The 26,723-nt window shown below is 48.3% G+C and overlaps 1 protein-coding gene across 3 annotated transcripts in view; it reads left to right on the top strand.

The window, feature by feature from the left end:
* CCHa2 (neuropeptide CCHamide-2) overlaps positions 1–20,292 on the top strand; it is a 32,370-nt gene extending 12,078 nt beyond the window's left edge. Inside the window, exons 2-5 of one of the 3 annotated variants that reach the window (XM_089550524.1) lie at positions 13,652–13,714; positions 14,326–14,364; positions 17,395–17,430; positions 19,922–20,292. In XM_089550524.1, coding sequence (XP_089406650.1) covers positions 13,652–13,714; positions 14,326–14,364; positions 17,395–17,430; positions 19,922–20,121 — 338 coding nt within the window. In that variant the 3' untranslated portion in view covers positions 20,122–20,292. Of the gene's footprint in view, positions 1–13,651; positions 13,715–14,325; positions 14,371–17,394; positions 17,431–19,921 lie in introns of all 3 variants that reach the window. The other 2 variants (XM_089550523.1, XM_089550526.1) reach the window with 2 other exon arrangements.
* The last annotated feature ends 6,431 nt before the right edge of the window (positions 20,293–26,723 follow it).

Raw genomic sequence — 26,723 nt, 5'->3', positions numbered from 1 at the left:
GGAGATAGCGATTCCGGTATCAGCCAGGTGAAGAAGAGCGCCTTTGCCCTGCAGTGGGCGTAGTAAGGCTGATGGCGATGATCGTCGGTCACACCACTGGCTAGTGGAGCCCCTTGGGAGGCATTTTTCGCATCGTTCATGATTTACATCCGACTGTTGGCGGTTTTCACGACCTACAAGAGGCACTTCAATTTATCCAATATGGCGGCGTTAAGGAGGACTGCTTTGCTTTCAAATTTCGCGATAACCTCGCGCTTGTTTGTCGATGCTGGCAACCCAGTGTGAACGAAACGGTCTTTATTTTCTAGAGAGTAAAGCAACAAAGAAGAAGGAGTTATGCGCCTTTCCTTTGCTTTCGAAGCTCCCGCTCTTCATCCCTCGCACGGTTGGCAGCGTCGACCGGATGATCAGACTCGGCCCGACGTCTGCGAGTACCCACTCTCGAGGACGTCGGCTCCGGCTGACCAATGGCTTCGTCCATAGCGAGACATTGGGTAGGCAGCGCGCAGCGGTCCACGCAGAGGCCGCGGCGACGGCGGAGCGCGCGGCTGCAGCTGCTGCAAGTCACGTGGCTCGTCACGTGGTTACTTACGCAGCTCCGCTCCTCCCGTTCAAGGTCATTCGTGCAGATACAGTTATTATACCCCTGTCAAGCGGGCAAGTTAAGTGCACTGACAGAGAGTGTACTTCGCTGTAAGTACACTTTGTCGCATCTAAACGACGCAAGCGGAGTGTCACTCGCGGGAAAGTGCACTCCGCCAGGAGTGCGTTCACGGCCGGAACACACTTTGCTGGCCGAGTGCGTAGCCTCGACGCCAGCGGTTCCAATGGTACAAAATTTATAGTGCATAAAAAGTACTTACAGCTTTATTTTACGTGCTATAACACTGTTTTCAGAAAAAAGTTAATTGGTTATAGCTACAAGCGAAGCAACAAAACAAGTAAACGTGATCGGATGCAACATCGCTCCCCGCCGCCATCTTGTTTGTTGTCAAAATTCTGGATAGTCTTGGCTGGACTTGGCTTTTCTTCTATTTTCACTTTTTTTCATCGTTAAAAATAGTTGAACCTCGCTTTATTTGCGCTATCACGTTAAGGAATCAAATATTATGAGTCTTTTTTTCTTTTCTATCGTCGTGTTCAGAAATTCCGCTAATTTTCTGACGCCATTTTTTTTACTACGAGTGCACTTTGCTTTCCCGTTTAGCACCGCATAGCCCAAAGTGTCACTCGGGATGCCGAAGCGCACTCCCCGTAAGTGCACTTAACTTGCCCGCTTGACAGGGGTATTAAATCGGCGCCGCTGGATAGTAAAGCTTTCGCGTTAAAATTTCTGCCAGGCGTTTGAAAACGACACGCATGAAAGCCGAGCGGGGGACTGTAGACGAGCGCTTTGGGGAGAATTTAAAATCAATTACATCTACGGTGAAGACTCTTGCACAATGGTGAATGACAAAACTAGAAGCGTAATTTCTGCATTAGCATTCCTGGTAAGCAAGACCAGCGACTGTAAATCTGTCATGATGCTTCGCAGAAAATGAGCTCGGTTGGCCAGTCGCAGTTGCTTGAGTTTTAACTAAAAATGCCGCGCCCCTTAATATGCTGGAAAACGAGATCAGTGAGGTCCCCCTTTTCCGCATATTGTTTTATCGAAACAATTAAGCGTGCCCAGTTTGTTCGTAAGCAATTGATGGAATGCATATAATGAATGCAAGGCCGTTGTGATACAATTACTTTCGTCCCATATATTCGATTTTTGCAATCCGCCCGTCTGTATGACTGCCTGGTTCTATCGACAGCGAAAGGGATGGGCAGTCGAAGTGCAAAAAAGAATCATAATGAAATGGAATTATGATATCACTGCATCAGCTCACCGTGCACTATGCGTAGATAACAAATCACCATGTCATCACCCACGTGTGTTGTAATAATGCCTGGAAATGGTTTGGTTTGGTTTATGGGGTTTAACGTCCCAAAGCGACTAAGGCTATGAGAGACGCCGTAGTGGAGGGCTCCGGAAATTTCGACCACCTGGGGTTCTTTAACGTGCACTGACATCGCACAGTACAGGGGCCTCTAGAATTTCTTATCCAAAGAAATTCAACCGCCGCGGCCGGGATCGAACCCGCGTCTTTCGCGTCAGCAGCCGAGCACCATAACCACTGAGCCAACGCGGCGGCGTGCCTGGAAATAAACATAGTCATACACAAAACTCTTTGCATGGTTGCAATGTGTAACTGAAGTGCGCGCCTCTGTTACACAAGTAAATCTGGAAGTTATCAAAAAAAATTATCTGGGGCACCTAATTACATTATAAGTTCGCAATGCGATAGCGTGAGAAGCTGTTGATGCCTTTGCAGAAAGTGATGCCCCTTCCAGCCCTGATGTGCTTGGGGATCGGGACCGATGACTTCACCGCACAGCGATGAGGTGGGCCGACTACAAAGGGAGGTCTTTTTTCACGGCGACGCCGTCGCCAGTAGCCTCCCCACGCTAGCGTTTCTTGCGTGTTCTCCGAACAGCAGCGCCTTTGGTCAAAGTAGCACGATGGCGCCTGCCTGACTTGTCTCACATCGCTGGCTGAGCCCCAATCACAACAGTCCGTCCGCCGCCAAGAAGACGCCATGAAGTAGTTGCAGCTGATCGGTGCACCATGAATGTGCGTCAATGTCGGAGTCCCTCTGGTCGACAGGCCTGCCATGAAGCCTTGCACAGCTTTCAATGGTCCTCGAAACGGAGCATTAGCGATCAGGCCGGCGCTAAGCACATACCTCCAGCAGGGCAGCACACGGCGGCCAGCCTCCGATGACTGCCAGGTTTTAGGATAAGGATAACAAAGGCGCATGTGTTTGGAAAGCTGTCCTGTCTGATGATGATGATGATGTCCTCGGGCTGAATGGCACATACCCGCGGCGGGGGATTGGCCAGGCCTGTCGGAGCTAGTTGAGCCAATTTTCGTTTTCTTTTGTAATGGAAGCCACTCGCTTCCGAATTTAAAGAAAACTGCTCAAATGCGACGACAAAGGGAAGAAAACGATGACGCTTAAGGGGTGAAAATGAAAATAAAACAAATCCAAATGATTTTCGTCGGGAACCAGAAAAAAAGTGTTTTGAGGCCATCGGCGTTTCCGTTTTCTCGCCCCTTTTTGTAGCGGAGTTCGTAATCATCGCGAGAATTACGAACGCGCCAGTTCCTCTACACTCTGCATGGGAGCGGACTGCTGTCACCTTTGCGCAACCTTGCCAAGCTTCGCTCAACGTTGGAGCCAAAGTTGCATTAATTTTCCTAATGCCTTAAAAGAAAGAGAATCTAGGCGCTCATGCTGGTGTCCTACAATGGCCGATCTTGCTAGCACTTCTGCGTGCCAGCGGACGCTGCTAGACATAGGCACCACCAGTGCATCGTGCAAAACAATTTGCATCAAAAGAAACGCTATACATCACTGCTGCGAAAATTAACAAAGATCTTCCAAGAACAATGTGCTCAATTTTTTTTTCCGCAGGAGCAAAAAAAAAGAGGAAAAGCAAACAGCAGAGACAAATCTGCTAACTACCCTCGTCGTGACAAGAAGGGGTTGCCCTCGCACCCCGGCCGCGCTTCTCCAACGCCCGAGCAGGACTTCAAAAGAATGCGAGAGGGGGACGATCGAGTGTGAAAGAAATGCACATGTATTCTTCTCTCGATTCAGGAATGTCCTTCGACTGGAGCTCGTTCGTGTGGTAGCTGCACGTGCTTCTTTGTGGCCAGCTGCATGTTACGCCCATCCTGCAAGAACTACCGCAGTGTCGCCACAATGAGTCAGGTGGCTTTCGCTTTATCTGAACCCTCCTTGTCAGTCTTGCGGTGGCAGTCTCGGATGATTACGCTGTTGGCCGGACTTTAACCTTACAGTGTCCTCGGCCCGTACTCTGTCCGTTCTCTCGACAGCACCCCTTGGCTTGGCTCTCCCTGCGCGCGGCCGCCTTCTGGAAACTGCCTTAGTTGTTCGATCCTGCGCGCCTCCCTTTCTCGCGGTGCCCTCACCCTTCACATCTGGTCTTTGACCAGGCACCGAGCCGCATTTCCCGCTTGAGTTCGAACTATCGGCCCGCTCTTTCGGTGAGTCACTGCACGTCGTAATAACTAACTGTCCCGACTGCACTTTACTTTCTTGTGAGCATAACTGGCCCTCCTGAGGCTTACAGTTCGACCGTAACTCCCTGGCCCGCAACTTGACCAGGACCACGCTCTTCGGCTAACGTAGCGTTCTCTCCTGGGGTTTCAGTGACGCACTCAGGTGACTCGAGGTCACCCTCTCTCCAGCAAAGTGTCCGCCAGCCGCACTGAAGGAAAGTCTCCTTTGAGTCCCTCATTGCGCTGGCCTGCGAGCTCACTACTGTCTTCCGGAAGGAACGCATCAGCCTCACTTGTCAAAGCAGCCTCTGTTTCTGGTCTAGAGACAGCCGCTTTGTCTTTGTTCGCGTAGTCGTTTCTCGCTAACAAAGCAGGTCGCTCGGCTTTGTTTTCGGCGGGTTTGCTGCGACTCACAGTTGGCTCTTGGATTCCATTAAACTCGGCCTTCACTAAATTCCCTTGATGACCTCCCTTAAATGACCCAAGGGCGACTATTCCCTGGTCACTGAAACCTGGGGCGTTTTTCTCCTGGGTACTACCCTGTCGACCGCAGAAATCTGCCACCTTCTAGGAGAGTGCATGCTCTTCTGGGCTCAAACCCAGCGCTTTGCACCTTTCCTTATTCCTAGCATTAGTGCCCACAGTATCCCCCGAGCTATTATGGCTTGCGGACATGCACTTTTCGCTAGCTTTGCCACCGAAATCATCGGTCCTCGATGTCGAAGTGTCCTTTCCTTCTTGGACCAAACATGCCCTATCCCGGCACTTCTGAGCAGCAGTCGTGTCTTCCAGCGACTGAGCGGAGTTCCTAAGTCGGTCTACGACACTTGTGGGGTTTAAAATGGGGAGATAAATGCGTTCTCCCCGTTTAGCCGCGGCTGACACAGTTCAAAACCGCGCGGACCCCACCCCGTGGTCGCGTACGCTACCGAGCGCACGCCGACCACGGCGGGCCTTGCTCTACGGCAGGGGTTCTCAAACTCAGTAAGTTCCAGGGAACCCCCCCCCCCCCCCCCCCCCCCCGCTTTCACTTACCAGCAATGTTGTCGAGTGCATTTTTGCAAAGAGAGAGTTGCAAAGGTTAAATGTTTATTGCACAGATTACTACAAATACTAATGTAATGGATGGTACTCCTTCTCTTTTAAGAGCAAGTCAAAGCGTGGCTCAGTAGCACTCAGAGCCAGTCTCATATCAGCTGCCGGGTAAGAGGCTCCTGTGCTTGTTCTTCGGATAGGCAAGGGCTGAAATTGCCTGTTCACATGCATATGTAGTTGCAAAGGGAAGCAAAATGTCCACTGCACTTTCAAAGAGACATGGAAACAGTGGAGCAGTCCCCACCCAAAATGTCACCAAGCCTTCACCATTAAATTTCTCTTTGAGAGCAGTGCTTGCCCTGAGCTCTAGAAACTCATTCGCAATTTCAACCCTGTCAGTATTGAAAATTGTCACATCAACATGAAAAGGAGATACTAGCCATTTGACCGTTTCAACTTCTGGGAAGTACTCAGCTAAGTGAGCCCTGAGAGTGCTCAAGTGTGCTGTGAACACAGACATATCAGCAGATGAGACTTCACAGCCACTAAGTCTTTTTCGGCAGCTGCTATCGCGGGCGTGACACGCAAGATTGTTTTTTGAGGCTACGAAGAGTAAAAATTAGCTTTAACGAACCAAGCGCTGTTTGGTTCGCGCGCGTACACTAAAAATGAGCCTTAAACGGGGATCGGCCGGTGAGGGTTCTCGCGGAACACAAGAAGACAGCCCGCGGAACCCCTGTGTTCCGCGGAACCCAGTTTGAGAACCCCTGCTCTACGGGAACAAAGGAACGACACACTGGCTGACACAAACAAGGCATTTATTGCTGCAACAACAATAACGCCAGCTAGCAACAAAATACACTGAGGAATCGAGGATGTCCGACTCACCAGCACGGCTACGAGCGAATGTTCGCCCACGGTAGGGCAGAGGGAATATCTCCGAGGCCGGATGGGACGAGCTGAGGGGAACATGTTTCCACACGAGGTCGCCGCCGGCGAAGAGCGGAGCGGCTCGCGAAACGTCCGCGAGCTATCCCGGGACCGACTCGCCCGGTCCCCGCGAGCGCGCAGCAAAACGCCATCCGTGGCGCTGATGTCGCTGCGACGCGAGCGCCCTCCCCTATTAGTTAAAGTAACCAAACTGAGAAGAGCGCGTTTCGGGGGAGCTAACTACAGGGAACTAGTGCGTTGAGGGAATGCGAATGCAGGGGACGAAGGCGTCCCCACACACTCTAGTGGTGTAGCTTACCACAGTCAATTTGGCTTTCGAAATCAGCCTCTGCGGAGATTCGAAAGTGTCGGAGGAGCGCACATTTAGCTTTCGCATAGTTGTCCGCATCCTGGTCCGAAAGGCGAGCTAATACGTTGGCGACTCACACGGGAGGATAGCCAGCAGCATAATTGACCAATAACCCCGGTCTAGCTGGTCCTCCGTACAAATTCTCTGAAACTTTTCAAGAAGACTGCTGAAATTTTCGCCTCTTCTGAAAACACTGAACAGAGGTCGCGTTCTTTGCATACTTATCAGGTTAAGTTTACGCGTGAGTTTCTGCAGCTCTCTTTGGCGCCCCTTTTCGCGCTGTTCGCGAGCTGCTTTATCCCACTTTCGCGGCTGTTGCACTTTTTCCCGTTCTTTCTTTAACGACCCCTGAACGTCCTCCAAACATTTAACTATCTCCTCCGCGTCTGCACCGCTTGCCTCAATGGCCTCAATTAAGAGCGCTTTCCTATGGATCGACTAACAATCGGTGCCCAATTCCCCGCATATAGGAACCAGGCCTGGTCTGCGCAGCTTCTTCCAGTCCATGTCTGCTCTCTAGCGACGGCTAGTCTCTACTCTACGTGTTCAGAGAAAGATTTCCAGGCAATCTCTGGAGCCACCTTACATTACCTAGGTTTACAAATCCTGATGATGTACCACCTGGCAAAACTCAAATCCCACCGCTGCCATCAATCTTGGTGTTCTTGGCGATCGGTGCCGATGACTTCACCGCATAGCGATGAGGTGGGCAGACCACGGAGGGAGGCCTTTGTTCACGACGACGCCGTCGCCAGTAGCCGCACCCCGCCAGCGTTTCTTGCGTCTTCTCTGAACAGCAGCGCCTTTGGTCAAGGTAGCCCGATGGCGCCTGCCTGACTCGTCTTACACCGCTGGCTGGACGTCTGATCACAACAGCCTGCTGACGTCACTTCCCTCCAGCCAATGGGCGAGTTTTACGACCGACGACACATTTCTTTCCCGATCAGGCTGCTTGTGCTATCGCATTAGTAATACATGAAACGTTCAGTGAGGTTTTATTCAGTACCGCGGCATCTGGGACTGGGTAGTCAAGCGGGGAAAAAAATCTCCTGCCATATTTACTTCTTTTTTTGTTGTTGATTGACACTTCATAACGTCATGACGCGCGCAGCGCTAATTGTTCGTCCTGAATAAGCAGGAGAGAAAGAGAATAACTTTCATAGTAAGCAAAAATGTAAACAAAAATGTCCTGTGTAGGGTGGCCTCCTGGCCCAGCAGCCTTCCTGGAGGCAGCCTCGGACCGGGTCCGTAGAAACCAGGGTGATCTGGCTCTCGAGGTCCATGGTTCGCAGGGCCTCCTCCAAGAGGATGGGGTAGGACCATAGGAGAGGGAACGAGGGTTGGGGGTTGGGGGTGCCCGCGGTACTGGACACACCACTACGTAGGGATTAGAAACACTTCCGTACGGAGGTATTGGCTACATTCTGCTTAGGAAGTAGGATGAAAAATGCTGACGAGTTTGCACGAGATGTAGGAATTGAGTCTGGATTCGTCTCTCCACACGTTTCTTCCTCGTGTGATTGGTTGGTTGGTTGAAGGCGAAGCGTACTTTTTCCTGGCTTGCCTATAATATTTAAGCCGCTGCATCCTATAGCCCTCTCACCTTTCCCACTAGTGGAGTTGACAAAGAATAAGACAAATAAAAGCAGGGAGGGTACTCGGTTTACTAGGGTACATTGGCAGTTAGAAACAAGAGGCGTGTGGGGGGGGGGGGGGGGGGGGGCGGAGAAATAAAGGAGAGTAGAAACGTAATGTGCACAGGCTGGCACAAAGAACTGCAGCGTGCGTTTCGCAACTCGCACTGTTTACGTTACTTAAGTTATGACCATAGTAAATGTAACCAAATCGCTTAATATATGGCAAATTAACAAATCCCAGCCTGCTTCGGGTGTTTTTTTGTTCGCTCTTCGCTGTGAATTTCTCTCAGGCCTTGCAAACGTTAGTGCATTGCACATTGATCTGAGCGCACGTGCAGAATAAACTGCAGCCTTAAAGGCAGAAAGTTCGGCAAGTTCGTGTTTAGAGCGAGAAGACATACTACTAGCGCTAAGCCACATAGACGAAGGGCTTGTGTTCTCTACTCTCTTTCCGCCCCTGTTAAGGTTTAGAGCTAGCGCCATGTCTTCTCTAAATTACATCAGTGATGTGTAAGAAAAAAAAAACAGCTCAAGAAAGAAGCATTCAAAGTGCAAACCTTAGGAAAGTGGTTCCCAGCTAGTCAGCCTTCCTAAAAGCGTGCCCTTGGGTGTAAGTGTGCGTTTTTTGCGCTCTTTTGTTCTGTTTTCCTCTATGCAATTGCTATTGGGTATGCAAATTTATGCAACTATATTCTTTTTTTTTTTGTAGCCGCCGCGATGGCTCAGTGATTATGGTGCTCGGCTGCTAGCCCGAAAGACTCGGGTTCGATCCCGGCCGCGGCGGTCGAATATTCTAGAGGCCCGTGTACTGTGCGGTGCCAGTGCACGTTAAAAAGAACCCCAAGTGGTCGAAATTTCCGGAGGCCTTCATTACGGCGTCTCTCATAGCCTCAGTCGCTTTGGGAAGTTAAATCTCATAAACCAACCAACCAACCAACCAACCAAGCAACTATATTTTTGTGTTATTTTCTTTATATTATGCATTATGCTTGGTTTCGTAACGTGCTATATAGTTAGTGCCACCCTCTTTTGCTTATATGTGAGTTCTCATTGCTTGTCATGCCGTATTTTTATTTTCGCCTTTTGACCCGGGTTCGAACCTGTCCACGGCGGTCGCGTTTCGTTGTAGGCGAAATGAAAAATGCGCCCTTGTACTGTGCATTGTCAGTGGACGTTAAAAATCCCCAGTTAGTCGAGGTAATTCTGCAGCTCCTACTACGGGACATCTTATCCTCTTCCTTCTTTCACTCCCACCTCACTGCCTTCCCTCACGACGTGGCTGACATGTCCACCAAGAAGTGAGACAGTTGCAGCGTCTTTCATTACCTGATGAACAATTATTTTACTTGCATCCTGCGTTGATGTTTCGTTTCGACCTCTGTATGTTGTTTGTGTTTTACTATTTTTATTTGCTGCTTCGTTTTTGCCTTGTTTCATTTGTGTGCTCTTCAGTATTTCTTCTCTTCTGTTTATATACAATAATGAAGTTATACAATTTATTTCTTCAGCTTGCATCCATTTATGTTTCTACATTCTTTTAGTTTTCCTGTAACTTATGCTTCCCCCCCCCCCCCCCCCCTCCCCCCATCCTGCGGGTCCATGTGATATCCTTGTAATGCGAGCCTTACCTGAGCGAGAGAATAAACAAATATTTGGCACATAGTCGGACGGTTTTGCTCGCCACGATTACTTCAAATTGAGTGAAAAGTACTAAGTGTTGCTGTCATAAAGGCCTGGTTGTGAGAAAGGGGATCAAGGATTGTCCTTCAGTGAAATTGGATTTCCTTTATTTGTTTACATTACCTCAAGTCACCACGAGCAGACGTTTACTTGTTTCAGTGCATTCGCAGGATTCGCACCCGGCACTTCGGCGTTCTTAGAGCGAACAGCCCTGCTCTCACTAGTCGCCATTGTGTCCCTACACTGTGCCCTTGAGGGATTAAGTACACGCGTACGTGCGGCACGGTCACTGACACAGTGGTGGGAAGTCGGCCAACAGTCGACGACCACTTCACAGAGCCGACACTCTGTAGGAGAATATTAGTAAGCGCCGGCCCGACAGGGGTTGCGCAAAACGTTTGACATAGGTGTGCGGTCAAACTGACGTAGAGCGCATATATTGCTAAACGTTTTCCGAGAAGGGTAGTTTCTCCTCGCCTTAACGCCTTATCGAGAAAACGCGCGCGATATCGCCCTCTCTCGACGCTCCCGTCGTCTTATTTCTGGCGGAATGGATGAAGAAGAGGGGGGACGGGAGACGGGGGACGAAGGGGGGGAGTGCTCTTGGTAGTCGCTGAGCAGTCGCCTTTGGTTTCTGCGCACTCTACGCTAAAGGTTGCCTGCTGGCCTTACCAAGCCCCTTCTCGACGCCCTAACTATTGCCTCGGCAAGCGGCGTGGTGCAAACGACGGTATCAGCGCGCAACGCATTTTTAGCGTACGATGCGCACGAAGATGGAAAACTGACCCGTCCCACACCTGCATTTCCCCTATGAAGCACACAGTGCAACCGTTAGGCCACTCGAAAGCTGCGTTCCCATTGTATGTTTAAGCACAATTAGATGTGCAAGAGCCGCTTGCTGGGAAGTGTATCAGCTGTTGGTTATTCCGAAACGGTGGTAAACGGATATCCAGGAAAACCTATTGCTACATCTAAGCACAATTTCATGCGGAACACTTACCCAAGGAAACGTATCAGCCTTGCTTTCTTCCCCGAAAAAAAGCAAAGTCAATTGAAAGTAGGGATAACCTTTGACGCGCCAAGGCAATGTACACCGATTGCACTTATTTCACCTCCGGAGAAGACTCCAGTGTTATCTATCGTAACGTTACTGAAAGAGAACGTCGTTTCCCCGGCTTTTCCGCGTATGAACACAAGCCATTCGTACTCACCTTCCCACGAAAAAGCAAGGCGGGCTCTGTGCACTTTGATAAAAACATACTGTGGTTCTCTCTCTTGCAAGAGCTATAGGCAAACCTCGCCAAGTGAAGTGTAAGGTAAGGTTGACGTCATGGCATTGAAATCGGAACGAGTTGCCAAGTAAGGCGGAACTCCTTTGAGAGCAGCACATTTGGAGTGGTTCGCACTGCTTGCAAGTGTTCAGCGCACTTACCGAACAGCGAATGGCGGCTCACCTGCAGCGCAGTTCTGCGTAATCAAGATTCACGCCTACTCTATAGACCACTGTAGCGAAAAATTCCGGTTGCTGAGCTGCCCGCTGCTATATATATATATATATATATATATATATATATATATATATATATATATATATATATATATAAGATAAAGTCACCAGAAATTGAAAAAAATAACAGGGTTTTATTCATGACGCTTCGGCTGGTCCTCCAGCCGAAACGTCGTGAATAAAGTCCTATTTTTTTTTCAATTTCTGGTGACTTTATCTTATATTGATCAATCACATATATATATATATATATATATATATATACACAGCGAAAAGAGATATCTTGGCACGGTATGTGGTAGCATGAACGTGGACCAACGTTTGAAACGCTTGAAACAATTTATTGACGTTTCGACCATGGAACGGCCTTCGTCAGAATCTGACGAAGGCGGTTCCATGGTCGGAACGTCAATAAATTGTTTCAAGGGTTTCAAACGTTGGTCTACGTTCATGCTATATATATGTGGAAAGGAAGACACTATGAACAATACGTTATATACTTTTAAAGTAGACTGACACACGCTTAAAAACATAACGAGGGTTTACTGATGTTTCGCCTAGGGACTAGTCTGAAGATATACGCGTATATGTATATCGTTAAAAATGAAAAAAAAAAGACAGGAAAACTAACGCAGCTTATCAAACGACATTGAGAACCAACCTGGAAGAGGACATGGAGGACCATACCAAAGTCTCTCCTTGCAGCGGAAACGTTGTGTAATAAATGTTATGTTCTTCCTTTTTTAGTATTTACCATTATATTTAATAATTACCTGCTAACCACTGTGTTTGTTTGTGTGTCTCTGTTTGTGTGTTCATGTAATGCTTTGCGCTATTTTAAATTATTAGCGTGACTCAAGACGCACTTCACATCACTGTCATCCTCCGGTGGCTCTCTTGGTTTCGTCGATGCGTTCATAACAACACGCATGGTTCAACGCCACGCGCACTGAGCTCTTGTAGTGAACATACTCGGATAAGGATAAAGTGTAAACAACGTCAGAATAACTTCCTCATTCTCTCTGCACACACTTATTTGGAGGTTGCGCGCAGACATCCGGTTCCACGAACCACAGCCGCCAGAAATCGGGGTTGTAACTTGAATATATCGTTCATTGCGCTGGACAGCGTTGAGTCACGTCGCTAAAGTACATTTTCGTTCCCCAGAAATAGTTTATTGCGATGGTTGCTTTGCTAGAACAAAGGGATTTCCACAGGAGACGAAATATCGCCGTCGCTCGCACATAAGAGCACTCGTGACATCATAAGGATGTTCGGCTCGAGGTCATGCAGGGGCGTGCACACAGGGCATGGAGTGGACTGCAATCGCAGTATCTGCACTCGTGATCGATACGCCCACCTGCCCTCCATAGGCCGCGTCGATTGGCCTGTGAGGATAACAGTTACGCCGCCTACTTGCACCGGGGACATTCGTACTTTGATCGTTTGTCAGACCAGAGATTACACCGACAGCACGTGACGACAGACGCACTGATGTCTCTCAATGCACGAGTTTGGTGCAATTCCCCGCATCTACGGAAGAAATTTTATCTTTCTTTGATACCACGGTGATGCATCTGGGATTTTTGGGACCACTTCTGCTGGTCAACGCCTACGCCGAGTTTGGGTGCCGATGAGCTGTACGATTATTTCCCATTAAAACTCGTAGGTGACCCTCGGTGGATCGGTACAATGCGTTGGCACGCTCTGTTTATATGCCTTTATTAGCATTTTACAACTGAGCGCATCGCTGATTTCGACTCCACCTACACTGATTGCTCTTTTTTTAGTGGAGATATACTTGGGTTCGTTATATCCGAGGTCATCACGCGAAAGTCCGTTATATCCGAGGTGGTCACGTGTAACGGTGTTCGCCATACCCGCTTGCACAGACACTTCTAATGTTAACGCATTAATAATCGAATCAAAAGCTTTTATAAAACCCGAGACTGCCATGAAGTCGGAGACGTGCGAGAAACACTGAGTGAACATGCACAGGAGAAGTCGAGCAATTTTCAGGAAGTGAAACAAAGTGGATCGGAATTGCTAAACAAGAGTAGTGAATAATGAAATAATAATGATCAGCGCTTCCTTTACGTTGAGCGGTTGCATTCGCGTTATGGTGCCCGGCGTAGAGCGGTCTTGTAAATTTCTATCACGTGACATTTCTCGACGTGCTCGCGAAGTCCCAGTACAAGCGGGCTATTTTGTGTTTTGCCTGGAACAAGCCTTTCCAATTACACGGCCGGGAAACAAGTAACGCAGCTGTGTGCTCGCGGCCGCGTAATTGGACGGGTCTGGAGCGGCAGCCCTCACGAGTGCTGCGCAGTCCACTCGTCCCGGATGAATCGGAAACGTGACTCTCCGGTGCTTCGCAGGTGGTGACTCCGTCGAAGAAGGAGTGCGGGACAAGAAAATCATCACGCTTCTGCGCCGGAACAGTAAGTATGTCAACTCTGGGCGGCCGTATACAGAAAGACGGTTGTGGCAGTGTTGTAGGAGGCGGAACTGGCGCCAGAGGGCGCGTGTGTAGTTGGCGCGTGTGTAGTTGACCAAGTAGTTCGCACACTATAGGTCCTTCTGAGTTAGTGCGCATTCACGGTGCCCTGATCATGAAGATCTGATCCTGCGCCTGATCAAATTAGAAAAAAAAAAACCTGATCGGATGCTGCCAGCTCTGCAGCTCATACAGTGCTACTTAGTCTTTGCGCAACAGAATGGTTCTGTAGCAGACATTTGGCAAAAAGAAAACAGTGACAACGATTGGGTCAAACAATAGGTGAGAAAGAACAAGTTTGTCGTATGGAAGCTGTCTCTTTGAAATTTTCTGCGGTGAACGCGTTGAGGCTTAAGCGACCTGCTTCCTGTTGGAAAAGTATCTGCGGTTCGCACACTGCAGCGATCGTATATTACTGCCATTTCTTTCCTCGAAATGCTGCTTCTGCTTCTGCTGCTGCTGCTGCTACTGCGCTGTCGACCACAGCGCAGCGCGTGCTTAAACGCTCCCGCGGTGGGCTAAGCATGGCTCGCGTGTCTGTGCCCGTTCCTCCAGCCAAAGGACAAGACGCGTCCTCGGCGCAGGCTTCGACTGGTGAGTGTAAGGGACAGCGTTAATACCTCTCTCTAAGTGTACGTTCGGTGTGCGAGCACACTGCATCTTGCTTACGACCTGCACCAGTACAAACCTTGGTGTCAACGACGCTCCCCTCTTCAGTTTGTCCTTGAATGCGATTGCCTTTGTTATAAGTTAAAGAGTTAACTGAATGCACTAGTGATGGCGCTGGCGGCTAATGTATCAAATATTTTGACGTCGTGTCGTCACTTCAGGGGTAGAATGGGCTCCTCGCTTTACGGACCTTCGGAACGAATGTCCCGAGCTGTCCAGGAGCTCCGCGGCGTAACGCGACGTAGATTTCGGTGATGCGCGCAATTCTATCTTCGACAGAGTCTAGTGCGTGAGAGCATGCTTTCATGTCGCCGGATTTTTACTGATCAAGTGCAATCGTCGTTCATTCGCTAGATGCATAAAATAAGATCGGAACTATTCATAAAAAGTTGCCCATCCATCACTCTTGAGATGTCACAACATGGGATATTTGGAAAAATGGATGACCACTTATCGCTTTTCTCCTAGGTAATAACTGCATTTTCCCCGAGATCGAAACGGAGTCCAGTCGGCTACTAACAATGGAGATTTACTTTGTGTGATATAATCTGCTGCAAAGTTCAGTGTTTCTTCGTTACTGTGTATTTGATTGTCAAAACACGTGCTCATTCGTACATGTGCCCAGCCCCTAAAGTGAATTATGAGAAATTCGTGCTATTGGCTTTTTAACAACCTGTTTACTAGATCCGCTGGGCTTCAACGGCAAGTTCTTTCTCCTACAGTGGTCCTCGTAACTTGTGAGAGAATTGGCTTTCTTCTGATATGTACATAGCAAACTCGCCGCTTTTTTTTTAGAGTGTGCTCCACCTATCAATGATTTTTTTTTGTTTCACGCAAATTTAACCCTATTAACGTCGCAAAAAGGGTGCTTTTGTATGTCAACTAGAGAATGCAGCAACCAATATTTCTCAAAAAGTGAGATTGGCAATACTATCCTTTGCCATTTTCATTCAGACAGATTTTGTAACTATAAATAATATCTATATTTCCTGAATCTAGCGGAGTGGGATTTTTTGTTACAGAATGTAGAGCTGTGCTCCACTGTGTGGCCAGTCCTGGTGTTTGTATATGCTCCTTACGAAAAAGTTTTGGTTTCAATGTAAATAACTAACAACTTCTTAAAGTGTTCACCAAAACAGCCCGCCAAGTCTGTGGCGCAGTGCTAAAACCAAATGCACTCCCGCAGCATTTGATGTTAAACATTGACGTCTACGCTGCATTCCAAGAAGGTCCCTAGCTGCAGTGCGTGCTGGTTTCTCGCTGAAGGACTAAATCGCTACGGAGTTGTTTATGTAGATTCTAACAGCGTCAAGAGTCCTATGATTGCGAGTCTCACGCGTTAAGTTTCTCGACCGTCGTGTAGAACTCTATACGCTTCCAGGTCTCTGGATGCTTAGGTTGCCACCTGTTCGCTGTGTGGTACCTCAGTAATCAGTGACTGCTCGGCGTCAGTCGCGCGCATGATTTAGTGAAAGGCATGTTGGGCGGCCTGTTTGCTATTACCTGCACATTCTTTTATGCATGCTCACGGATGCATTTGGAACGCCTGTTTTTATGAGTGCACTCAGTGTTCCCGGCCAAAGCACATTGGCCTGCGTATCATGGTATTGTTCGTTTGTGACCAACTGGTAATTTACAAGTCGCGTCAGAAGCAAGCGGAATGCGGCTCTAGAAGGTTCTTATAAAACGAAAAAAGCGTGGACGTGAGACTTCGTAGAGTTTCGGCGGTATGCACTCTTTTTGTTAAGTGTGAGATTTCCAGTGCCACATTTTTGCACCAGCGTAACTAATTCCCAATAATACCCAGTACTGAGGAGATCAGCGCACAGTCGGATCACGGACCCGCCATCCGTTTATTTCTGGCGCGCCTAGCTCATGTTCACCTTGTGAAATGCTAACTATTTTTATGAAGCCATTAACTCAATGTAGAAAACTCTATGAAGCCGGTCGTGAGCTCGACATGTAAGTAATAAAAAAGTACTGCGACGCAATTTGTCCCACGCATGACGAAATGCGTGTTGAATGAAATATTATGCCCGAAATCCTTAAATATTATGCATATATGTTAAAACTGAAGTCTAATCACTGGCCAGCTCATTGGAAGTGTTCATTTGTATACAGGATGAAAAGCTGGGCGAGATAATTAGACTTCATTGCTAAAGCGAAGGAAACACGGACCATGAACGGGAGTATGATTTTTAATCCCGGTACGTCCTCGATGTCCTTGGGCTCTAGTTCGCCGTCGGGATTACACCCGATGGACCCGTCAATTTTATAGGTTACCACTTCGGCCCGGAACCCAGGCATGTCTGCAGAGGCTAAACTTCGCATTCAGTCAAACTTCTGCTGATTTTCATGTCCTGACATTCTAAACTAGGTAATGATGGTATTGCTTTATTATTACTGCAAGAAGAGGGAAGTCAAGCTTCTTGCACGTTGTCTGGTAAGCTAGTGAAGAAGACGCTGCAATTGTAGGTCTTTTTTCTTTATTCTCGATTCGTTATAAGTTTGCGCCGAAATGAAATCAGCTGTACAAGTCGAACTTTAAAATTTAAGATGCATCAAGTCACCGGACGGCTCATGCAACCGTTCAATTACTACTTGCAGATGAAAGGTATCCTTTCGTTTGTTTCAAACTGCGTTGCTGCGAAATTCCGTTCAAAATTTAAATCGCCCGAGCGAGTGAAAGAGGGACAGAGAAATAGGGGCGTCAAGGCAGCTGGGGAGGGGGCATAACTTTTTACGTCACCTCAGTTCTTGACCGACATGAGGAAAGAATTAGGCGTGGACACATCGATTCCTCTGCCGTGCGCTGCATCTCGGACTGCTGACGCATTGACGTAAACCGTTAATTTGCAGCGACTGCATGGAGCTCGAACGTCATATCGCGCCTGTGCCTGGTGCATTCTAACGAAGTTTTTCTTTCTCTTCATTCTATCCCTTCCCTCTCCACAGACAGCTGCAAGCTGTACGGCCACTCATGCCTAGGAGGTGAGAACCGTGCTTGTCCTTTTGCTCACTTACAGTGGACGACATAAATAGTGCGTTCATGGGTGACGACAAAAGCAAGATTAGGAGTGCGCTTCGGGCTGGGCTGGGTCGGCGATAGGGCTGGGAGTTTGCTGAGGAACCAGTTCATCCCATCGGTCGGTCGATCGGTGGAAAAGAAGAAACAAAGGAGTTGACCTAATTTCGAGGTTGATAACCTACGCTGTTGTATGTACTGGACGCGAATGCCGCGCCCATACTGGCGGACCAGTTTGGGCGATTAAAAAAAAACATGAAAAGCTGCTCTCGCAGAATCCTAGCAATGTGAGTTTAGCCTGATAAAAACAGCGACTGGCAGGACAGAGCTTGATGATATTGCTAACAACAACACAATATATTGAGTTCTTCGAAGGCTGTTCTGCAAGTTCACTATTTTCAGAACACGCCGTGACTAGCTGTTCACTTTAGTAAGTTATTTGCTAAACTATCAGGAAATTTATTCCCTTTTCGGAAACTGGGAACGGCAAATCCGCACGTTTTCATTTTCTTTGTCAGGGTAGCCTAATAGCAAGTGTGTTTTTAAAAGTGGCAACGCTGTCAATGCTGCCAATAAAAGCTTCATTTTCCTATGCCCGTCAATTCAACAACTTAGGCTTTGTTGAGACGGGCATGACCAGCGGCAGCCCTTTAGAAACAGGCGAGTCACATGCTCATTCAAAGTGGCTTCACATTCAATTCTTTAAAGTGCCTGGGAAAGGGAGAAAAAAAGAGCTATAGAGAGATAGAGGCACTCTTCAAAGCCTGTGCTGAGCTGGCGCGCAGAGATCGGTAACACACCGTAGAAGGGGTTGCATTTTACATGGGGAATATTTTTATAGGACAAGCGACTTGTACATATCACTGAAAAATTTGAGCAAGTAAAAATTGGCATCTTCATTTTCGCTGCTACCGTCATTTTTTCTCTCTTAAAACTACGTGTGAAAAAAAAAAGAACAAAATGAGGTTTAAAGACGCAGAACTCCAAGATTCGCCCGCTAGTTGCTTTAGATGGCGATTAAATGCTTATAAACAATTACGAACAACCTTTGTAAAATGAAACATTGTCAGCGGAATTGAGAGAGATCTGAGCGAGACATATCGCTTGAGGCACATAGAAGGACAAAAACATGACAAAGTTACGGGTCGCAGCTGCAACTCTCCGCATGCAGCCAGGACTCAATACTTGGCTAGGGGCCAGAGCCAACAAGCGCTCTTAAACTGCCTCCGGAGCACAAAGAACAGGGAACAAGTGGTACAAATACCCAAGACGAGGTTTATCACTCCAGGAAAAATCAGAACCTTCATTGCAGTATTTCACAACGCTCTGTCAGAATCGGCCTATGGAGCAACATCTGTGTTTATAGCAACAAAAACACGAGTTATAGCAGCAGTGCAAGCATCAGTTCGTATTTATAGTCAGGAGCAAGATGAAACGGCACCTGTGTGATATGCCGTATACGGTATAGCTGAGGTTCTTACTATGGCTATCGGCAGGACAGGCCTCTAGTTATACTGGTACCAGCTGGTTCACCGTACATTTTAGATGAACGTTGTATTAAGGCCGACCATTCTGTTTGGTGCCCCAAAATTCTGTATCACCATTCGTATAAGCTTCTGGCCGAGCATCCCCTTCCATGAATGAAAATCTGTGGAGGCACCTGATTACTTTGCCCACGTGATGCGGCCATAGAAGTCGTTAATTTAATTAGTGGCCGGGTTTGTACAGCGTCCGTTCGTACTTATAGATTTGGTTTGTAGCCGGCCAACGTGATTTCTCTTGTCGTCCAGTCAACGCAGACAGCATGACGCAAAAGGCCAGAGTTAAGGGAAGGATTCTATGCGATGACTAGCCAGCTCAACAAGCATTTCTCTTCTATGCATATATACCTGGAGAGAACGAAAACTTTGATGTCCGGAAAGCTGTATAGGTCGGCTGGAGAATCGTGTCTATCGGCTGCCATTTCACCAATAAAAAAATGGAGAGAGTGAAGGTGTCTCATGACGCTTTCATTGCATTACGACATAATATGATGCAGTGAGGTTCCGGCCGTGTCCAAGGAGTAATGTCCCGCCCCGGACGCGCGGGGCATGGAGTAAAAGAAACCCGGGAGGAAAAGTGACGTCACGATTTTTAAGCCTAGTCGCACAAAATAAAAGGGAGAAAGTCGGGTCAACGAAGAGGAGGCCCGTGCTTGGCACTCACGTGAGGCCGACACTGTGGGGCCCCAGAGGGAAAAAGAGGAGGCGCCTAACTAGGCACATAGGGAAACTGTGGGGCCCCAGAGGGAAAAAGAGGAGGCGCCAAACTAGGAACATAGGGAACGGCTTCAAGAGCCATGCTAGCCTTTTAGTTTGTCTTCCGCCAGGGCTGTACTTAAGTTTTAGTGTAAGGGCAGCAAGTTTGAGCACTCTCTTGTCCACTTTAATGTCGCGGTTTGTCCCGGCGCTCCCGCAGGCCACGGAAAGCGTTCGGACGACGGAAATGGCAGTGGCGGACCCGCGATGACGCCGGACGTGATGCAGATGCTGCGAAAGTCGGCCGATGAAGAAGCGGCTGCCGCAGGGGGGCCCTTCCCGCCCCCAGTCAGGTTCGACAGGGTTGCCCTGCTCGAGAAGGCGCTCGTCCAGCTCCTCCGCAACAGGATGCTGGTTTGATGAGGACGCGTCTTCTCCCAATCTTCCGGATCTCTCGACACCGCCGCGCTTCGATGGCACATTGGTCATCTCTGCTGCTGCCTCGCACAGACAGAGCAATGCCGGAGGCGGACGACGGCACTTACGGCTCGGGTTTTTGAAGTAATAAAAAAGAAGTCACCGACGGAGGAATTCAAATTTGCCATGGTGTGGCTGTCTCGTTTGTTTTTTCAGCGAAGCAAGTGGCGATGCCTTTTCGGTCGGAAGCTTGGGCGCCGTCTTGGGTTGGCAAGATAACGTGTTTATATGGCACACGGGGTCGAGAGTGGAGAAACATGAGAACGTCAGCTAATGCACTATACGCCCTTTCCTGCAATGAATTTCATGAATACAAGTCTACAATTTTTTTTCCGCAACGAGGCTAGCAGGCTATTCACATAGCCTGCAGGTACACACCATTAAGGCTAGCAGGTACGAGGCCAGCAGGTACTCAACATTAAGTACGATTCCGTATCTAACTTTCTCCGCTTGGAAACGTAGTGTGAATTTTAGTGAAGAGCTAACGTGTAGATGGCGTCATAAGCAAAGCATTCATAAAGTCACTGGAACTCTATGTACCGCAACCAGCGGGCGGCGCGCGGGCAACATTAGGGTGTTGTTGCCAGGAATGGTCCAGCGCGGCGAGCGCGTCGTCTGCTAGGCGAAGAAAGACTCCCTTGCGGCCGCCTTGTTCATCGGTTTTCCGCAAAAATTAATCCATGAAAGTATTCATGATTGAGAGCTTAGAGGAGATGAGGGTTTACGAAAGCCTTGAAAGCGTCGCACGACAGATGCGCAGCCTCTCGTATTCTTTAGCCCACGGATGTGAGCTAACAACGCAATAAGCAGGCTTGTCCTATCGCTTCCGTGAGAGGTTCACAAATGCATGTTTTCGGGACTCGGAAAACTTTAAAGCCGGCAGGCTGCGTACATACCAACGGGATATAGCAAAACGTTTACTAAATCGGTTCACTTGGAAGTCTGATGCGTATAAAACGTTCCCTTTACGCTTACTGTTTCCTGTCACCTGTTCTTCCCTCCATGTGGTCAGTCGCCGGTCGGTGGCTTGTGGGAGGTAGTTGGGCGACCCCTAGGTCGACGAGAGGGCCAATGCTCTTGCCAACGCAAGATAGCCAGATAGCACGCGGACGCGCTGTGGCTGTATTTCGATGGAGGCGAAATACAAAAACTCCCGTGCGCAGTGCGATGTAAGTGCGCGTTAAATAACTCCAGGTGGCATAAATTCTACCACTGCGCTCCACTTCGGCACCTTTCATAGCTAACGTGTCACTTCGGGACGTTAAACTCTGCCATTTATTATTTTTTATTTAAGCCTCATTAGCCAATATCGATGACCAGCAGGGAAAAAAAAAATCTCGTAAAGCAACGTCTCCGAAGACATTCATAGCTGTCACACTCACACAAACACTCGGCGCACAGAGACACGCACACGCACGCACAAAGACACACGCGGTGCACACAGATACGCACGCAGACACACGCACTGACAGAGACACGCATACAAAGACGCACGCACGCACACAGATACGCCCGCTCTCACACGCACTGACAGAGACACGCACACAGACTCGCGCGCGCGCAGCACACATGCGCGCACACAGAGACAGGCGCGCGTACAGACACACACGCGCGCGCACAGAGACACGCACACGCACGCAGACATACGCTCAGATAGAGGCACAGACACGGCGCGCACACAGACAGACACACACGCACGCAGACGCGATACTTAACGTGCTCCTTCGTAAAACACGCCGTCCAACCACCTCGGAAGCACTGCGCCCCGTCGGCTCATAGAGCGAGAGGCGCCTAATCACGTGATCGCAACTGGCCAATAGGCGGCGCGGCGGCGAAGAGAAAACAGCTGCGGTACTTTCATAGTTCCAGTGACTTTAAGCGTTCACAGGTGTCGCATGTGAAGAGAAATAAACGCCAAAAACTGGGCTCTCAGCAGACCACCAGAAGTGTATTCCAACTTGCATCATAATTCCTTAAATCTGGAAGAAGCGAAGCGCTTTTTCTGTTTCTTTTTGCAATGATGGCCGCAGACTCTTGGCACTTTGGTCCCTTCGTGGCGAGTATGGCTGTAAGAAAAAGGAAATCATCTTTTAATCCGAATACTGCATAGAGAGACAGAGTGAGTAATGTGAATATTTGTTAATATAAGACTCCTACACTGACGCCGCTGCTGATACAACTAAAGGTCGATTCACACGACGGTCCGTTCGCCCGCGGCCCATGCATCACGGGATCATACGTCACCACATTGAGAAGCGCGCTGTCGACCCGCAGGCTGGTCAAGCAATGAAGCTCAGGCATTGAAGACCCAGACCATTGAAGGATTGGACGAAGGGCCACACCCACTCCGCAGGACATCCTCTGCAGTTCAGTAAAGTTTTTCTTTCGTTCAATCGCACAGTCATGGGCCGGAAGGAAAAACCAATTCGACTAGCATTGCCAAACACCTGGCAACTATGGCACACGCAGCGCGTCGTCTGCTCTTTTGGTACGTCGCATCTGTTTGACGTCATCAGATCGCAGGACAGTTTTTAGTGGCGTATGAACACGTAATGCGCGGGCCGCGGACGAACGGACCGTCGTGGGAATCGGCCTATGTGGTGGCGTCGCGGGCAACGTGGCATTGAGAGTAGCTAGCCGGTACAAGGCGGTCGACCTCGACGCCACGACAATAACGCGACGCCGTTGGTTGAAGTCGGATCTCTATTGAAAGTCGTTGTTCATTGCTTCGTTTAGTTGTGTTCGCTTCTCATAGGAGCTCTTTAAGGCCGATTCACACGACGGTCCGGACCTCTCTGCAGGTCATTGGCCACCGCGTTGTTGAGTTGTATCCGACTACGAACAGTTCCTCATTGCGAGGGAGCTGCAGAAACGCTTCCTATCTGGACTATTGCAAACCGGTTCCGTTGCGGCTTCCTCCATGCTCGCGTCACGTGCATACAACACTCAGCGAACAATACGGTGACGTCCAGGGAGACCTTATGGAAAAAAAGATCTATAAACCTTTCAGTAAGCACTCTCTGGGCATCGCCATGTATTCCTGGCCGGACTACTGTGTGCACCTGACGCTAGCATCGTGCAAGCAGCAATGGTGTTGGTTTTTAACACTTCAGAGAGGAGGCGTATTGACATGGAAAGGTTACCCATTTCCAACTGTATGCAATCTCTGCTGCTTCGCGAGCAAAATACGAATGAAAATCAATCGAGGTGCCCTTCTTAGTGTACTCCGCAGTCCGGGCCAACGCAGGAGAAAACCTCGCCGCTCGTGGAAAAGGTTTGCCGAGCTTTATTCGCGATCTCCTTCCAACCAGGTCTGAATGAAGTCGAGAAGGTAAATACGGGGCGGACTCTTTTTTGCTAAGCGTGCAAATGAGTCAATACTTGCCGGTGTTTTCGGGAGAGAAGGCTCCCTTAGAAATACACAAGAGGACCCATCATTTGGTGCGACCTCTCTTGAGTTCGTTGACGTGCTCTTCGCTACTCTATTCATGTCCTCAAGAGAAGCGCCCGGCCTGATTTCTTGGGCTGACTTCTGCGAAGGCGGCACCAAAGAACGTGCTCCTCAGCAGGAGCTATTCGTAGCCTGCATCCGGCCTCAGTCTCCAGTGACCGGCCCCACGAATTCGTGGGCGGACTGATTGGTGTCGTAGTTCCCCATGTCGCATTAACTGGCTGCTGCCTCTCGTGCGGGACATGGGGTGACTCTCACGTACCCGGATGTCAGTGCAGATGAACGCGTAGACAGCGCAGACAATGAGCGCAGATAAACACAAAAAACATGTTGTCCGAGAACAGCATCGGAACAGTGCCGGGTGTAAACGAGCCAGCCTAATGCACTTGAGGCAAAGTACTCAGTTGGTCAGGCCCGTCTTCTCCTCTAGCATGTACCCTGTTTACAATAGAGCTGGGCAGCTCCAAATATTGCACACCATCCAATGCGCTTGGCGGCCTCATAGGCTATGTTCGGCAGCCAAGGTACCCCCTACCCGCCCCCTCATCCAACTTCGTAAAGCGACCAGGACCTGCGAATCTCACCTGGAAAACACATTTTTGAACTGAATAATGCTTCCACAGCAGTGATTACCAACGGATCTCTTTTAAGCAAAATATTTCTGTCAGGGAGGGATATTAAAGAAATCGCTTTGTCTCTCGCTCAGATTTACAAATATGGGGGAGGGGTTCGCTAGGAAAAAAGACGCCATTCGCAGCTGGAGAAACCCCTTCGGCTCGTTGGTAACATGACAACCAATGGTGAGTACTTATGGGCTTATTCAAGGCACAGAAGGCAAGGTATGAAAACCTAACGCTTACACGCAGCGTATAGCAATTGCATTTTACATCTATGCATGCCAGTTGCTCAATTACAAAACAGCTGACCACTGAAAGAAAGATACGCAATAAAATTGAAACACAAAAAAAGAAGCCTCAGTGCAGGGCAAGAACCAGAGCCCTGTTTTCGTCGAAAAGGTAAAGTACTGCAGCTAGCTCTCACTTAGACATTTTTTCTATGATCATGTGATGTGTTGCAAGAATATTAGTCGTTTTGGCAAGTTATAGCATCATGACTGGGTGCGGTAACTGGTGCGGCATAATGGGAAAGACCATAAATCATGATGGCGTACTGGATATGCTAGCGTGTATCGGATTGACGAGAGCGTTTTGAGCATTCAAACGTCATTTAAAATGGCAGATTTATACATCCGTAAAAGTCTAAAGGTGCATGAAGTCGTTCGCTCGAAGTTGTTAACTTAGAAAAAGTATTCATCAATTGTAACACTGTACATTAGCAATTACTTACACAATGCGCTAATGTGCAAGAAGTGTACTGAGTTTATTCACTTTTGTTGTCGTTACCCAGATGGCAAGAAAGTCAGTGATAATTGCTGTAAGTTATAATCACTTGCAGTAAGTGATGCTAAGGAAATCAGGTTTGAAAATGACCGCTGCTGTTTGAAGGCAAACAGAGAGAGCAAATAGCACCAAGTTACAGCCGCTATTTTTACAGTGAAGTGCCAGGGAAAATCAGACAGGAAGAAGGAACGTAACATGACGCTTCCCGCTCGATTATACCTCCATATTTGCAGCTTCGTATTCCGGAAAAAGTATTTCTTATCTGTGACGTATGCAGGAGACACACAACCAAAGGTATGGCAATAAACCTCGACGTTGTTACTATATGCTCACTCTGTATGCGTATGGGCTGTTAGGCTTATGCAAAACTGAGCACACAGGGGATCTAACGGTAAGCTGTGACGCGTCTGTCAGACTCGCCCTGTCCACACGTCCATGAACTGCAGTGAATTATACTGATTCAAGAAGGCAAGTATTGGGTGAGTTGGTAACGGAATTCCTTAAGTACAGAAGAAATGACAAAACAGCGCTGTGTTTTGTCGCTTTTTTTTTTGTATCGCGTCCATCGCACTCTACTTACGGGGACCCATTCGAGAACAAACTACCGCCGTCTAGGGTTTAATTACCGATGATCAGTTCTACTAAGTTGGCTTATTGCTGCTGTTATCAGCATCTCCGATATGACAGTCCCATCTCTGAAACGTTATTGTTCATTTTGGTAATTACTCATACGTCCTTCGTTATTTTCTGATTCAATTTCCTGCTGCTTTTTCTTTAGTGGTAACAGCATATTATTTATCATAAATTTCGTACAGCATAATTTCATGTGATTTCCTTTCATTGCCTGCATCATTTTGCTTATTTCCTAGAATGTATTGTGAAATGTCGAGTGTGTGCCACGTCAAGTGGATAGTCGCTTGTTTTTAACTTCCCCCGTGAATATTTAACCGACGAAAACTGAATGTTATTATTATTGCTAGTATTACTTGGAAATTGTTCTTCGCGTCTTCAAAAACGCACTGATAGTTTACAAAAAGGTATTTTCAAAACACTGCGTACAGCTGTGTGTTCTGAACGGACGAATCCCTGTTTGACTTCCTCGGAATGTCTTCCTTTCGTCGTCTTTTTGTGCAAAGAACCTTGTTGGTCATGGCGCTCGGCTGCTGACCTCAAAGACGTGGGTTCGATCCCGGCCGCGGCGGTCGAATTTCTATGAAGGCGAAATTCTCCGAAATGTCAGTGCACGTTAAAGAACCCCAGGTGGTCAAAATTTCCGGAGCCCTTCACTACGGCGTCTCTCATAGCCTGAGTCGATTTGGGACGTTAAACCACTACATATCGTCTTTTTGTGCAAAAGTAACCTCACGTAACTTTCAGAGAAGTGATTTTAAGAAAGAGAGGGCCCCATGTCGTGCAGCAAGAAAATCCTTACGATCTATTGGTCCGCGCCACTCTACGCATTTTTCCACAGGAACCCGGGCGATATATATCACTACTGTTTTCGACCTCTCTCCAGAGAGGACGACTACGGCTACGTTGATTCCAAGACCAAGCTCGAATAGTTCGTCAAGAGCTTAAAGCACTAAATTTTATTGTCGTCGTGCATGTATGGCAATCAATATTGTCTGAATTAGCTCCGTTATCGTATGCTAACTTGTCGTACATATCTTTTGTCTTCGTTATTGCTTGTTTTT

This window comes from Amblyomma mixtum, chromosome 6 (assembly GCF_055824585.1).
Source record: "Amblyomma mixtum isolate Tamu chromosome 6, ASM5582458v1, whole genome shotgun sequence".
Classification (NCBI taxonomy): Eukaryota; Metazoa; Arthropoda; class Arachnida; order Ixodida; family Ixodidae; genus Amblyomma; species Amblyomma mixtum.
The sequence above is the reverse complement of the archived record's forward strand: the minus strand, read 5'-3'. Positions and strand labels throughout refer to the sequence as shown.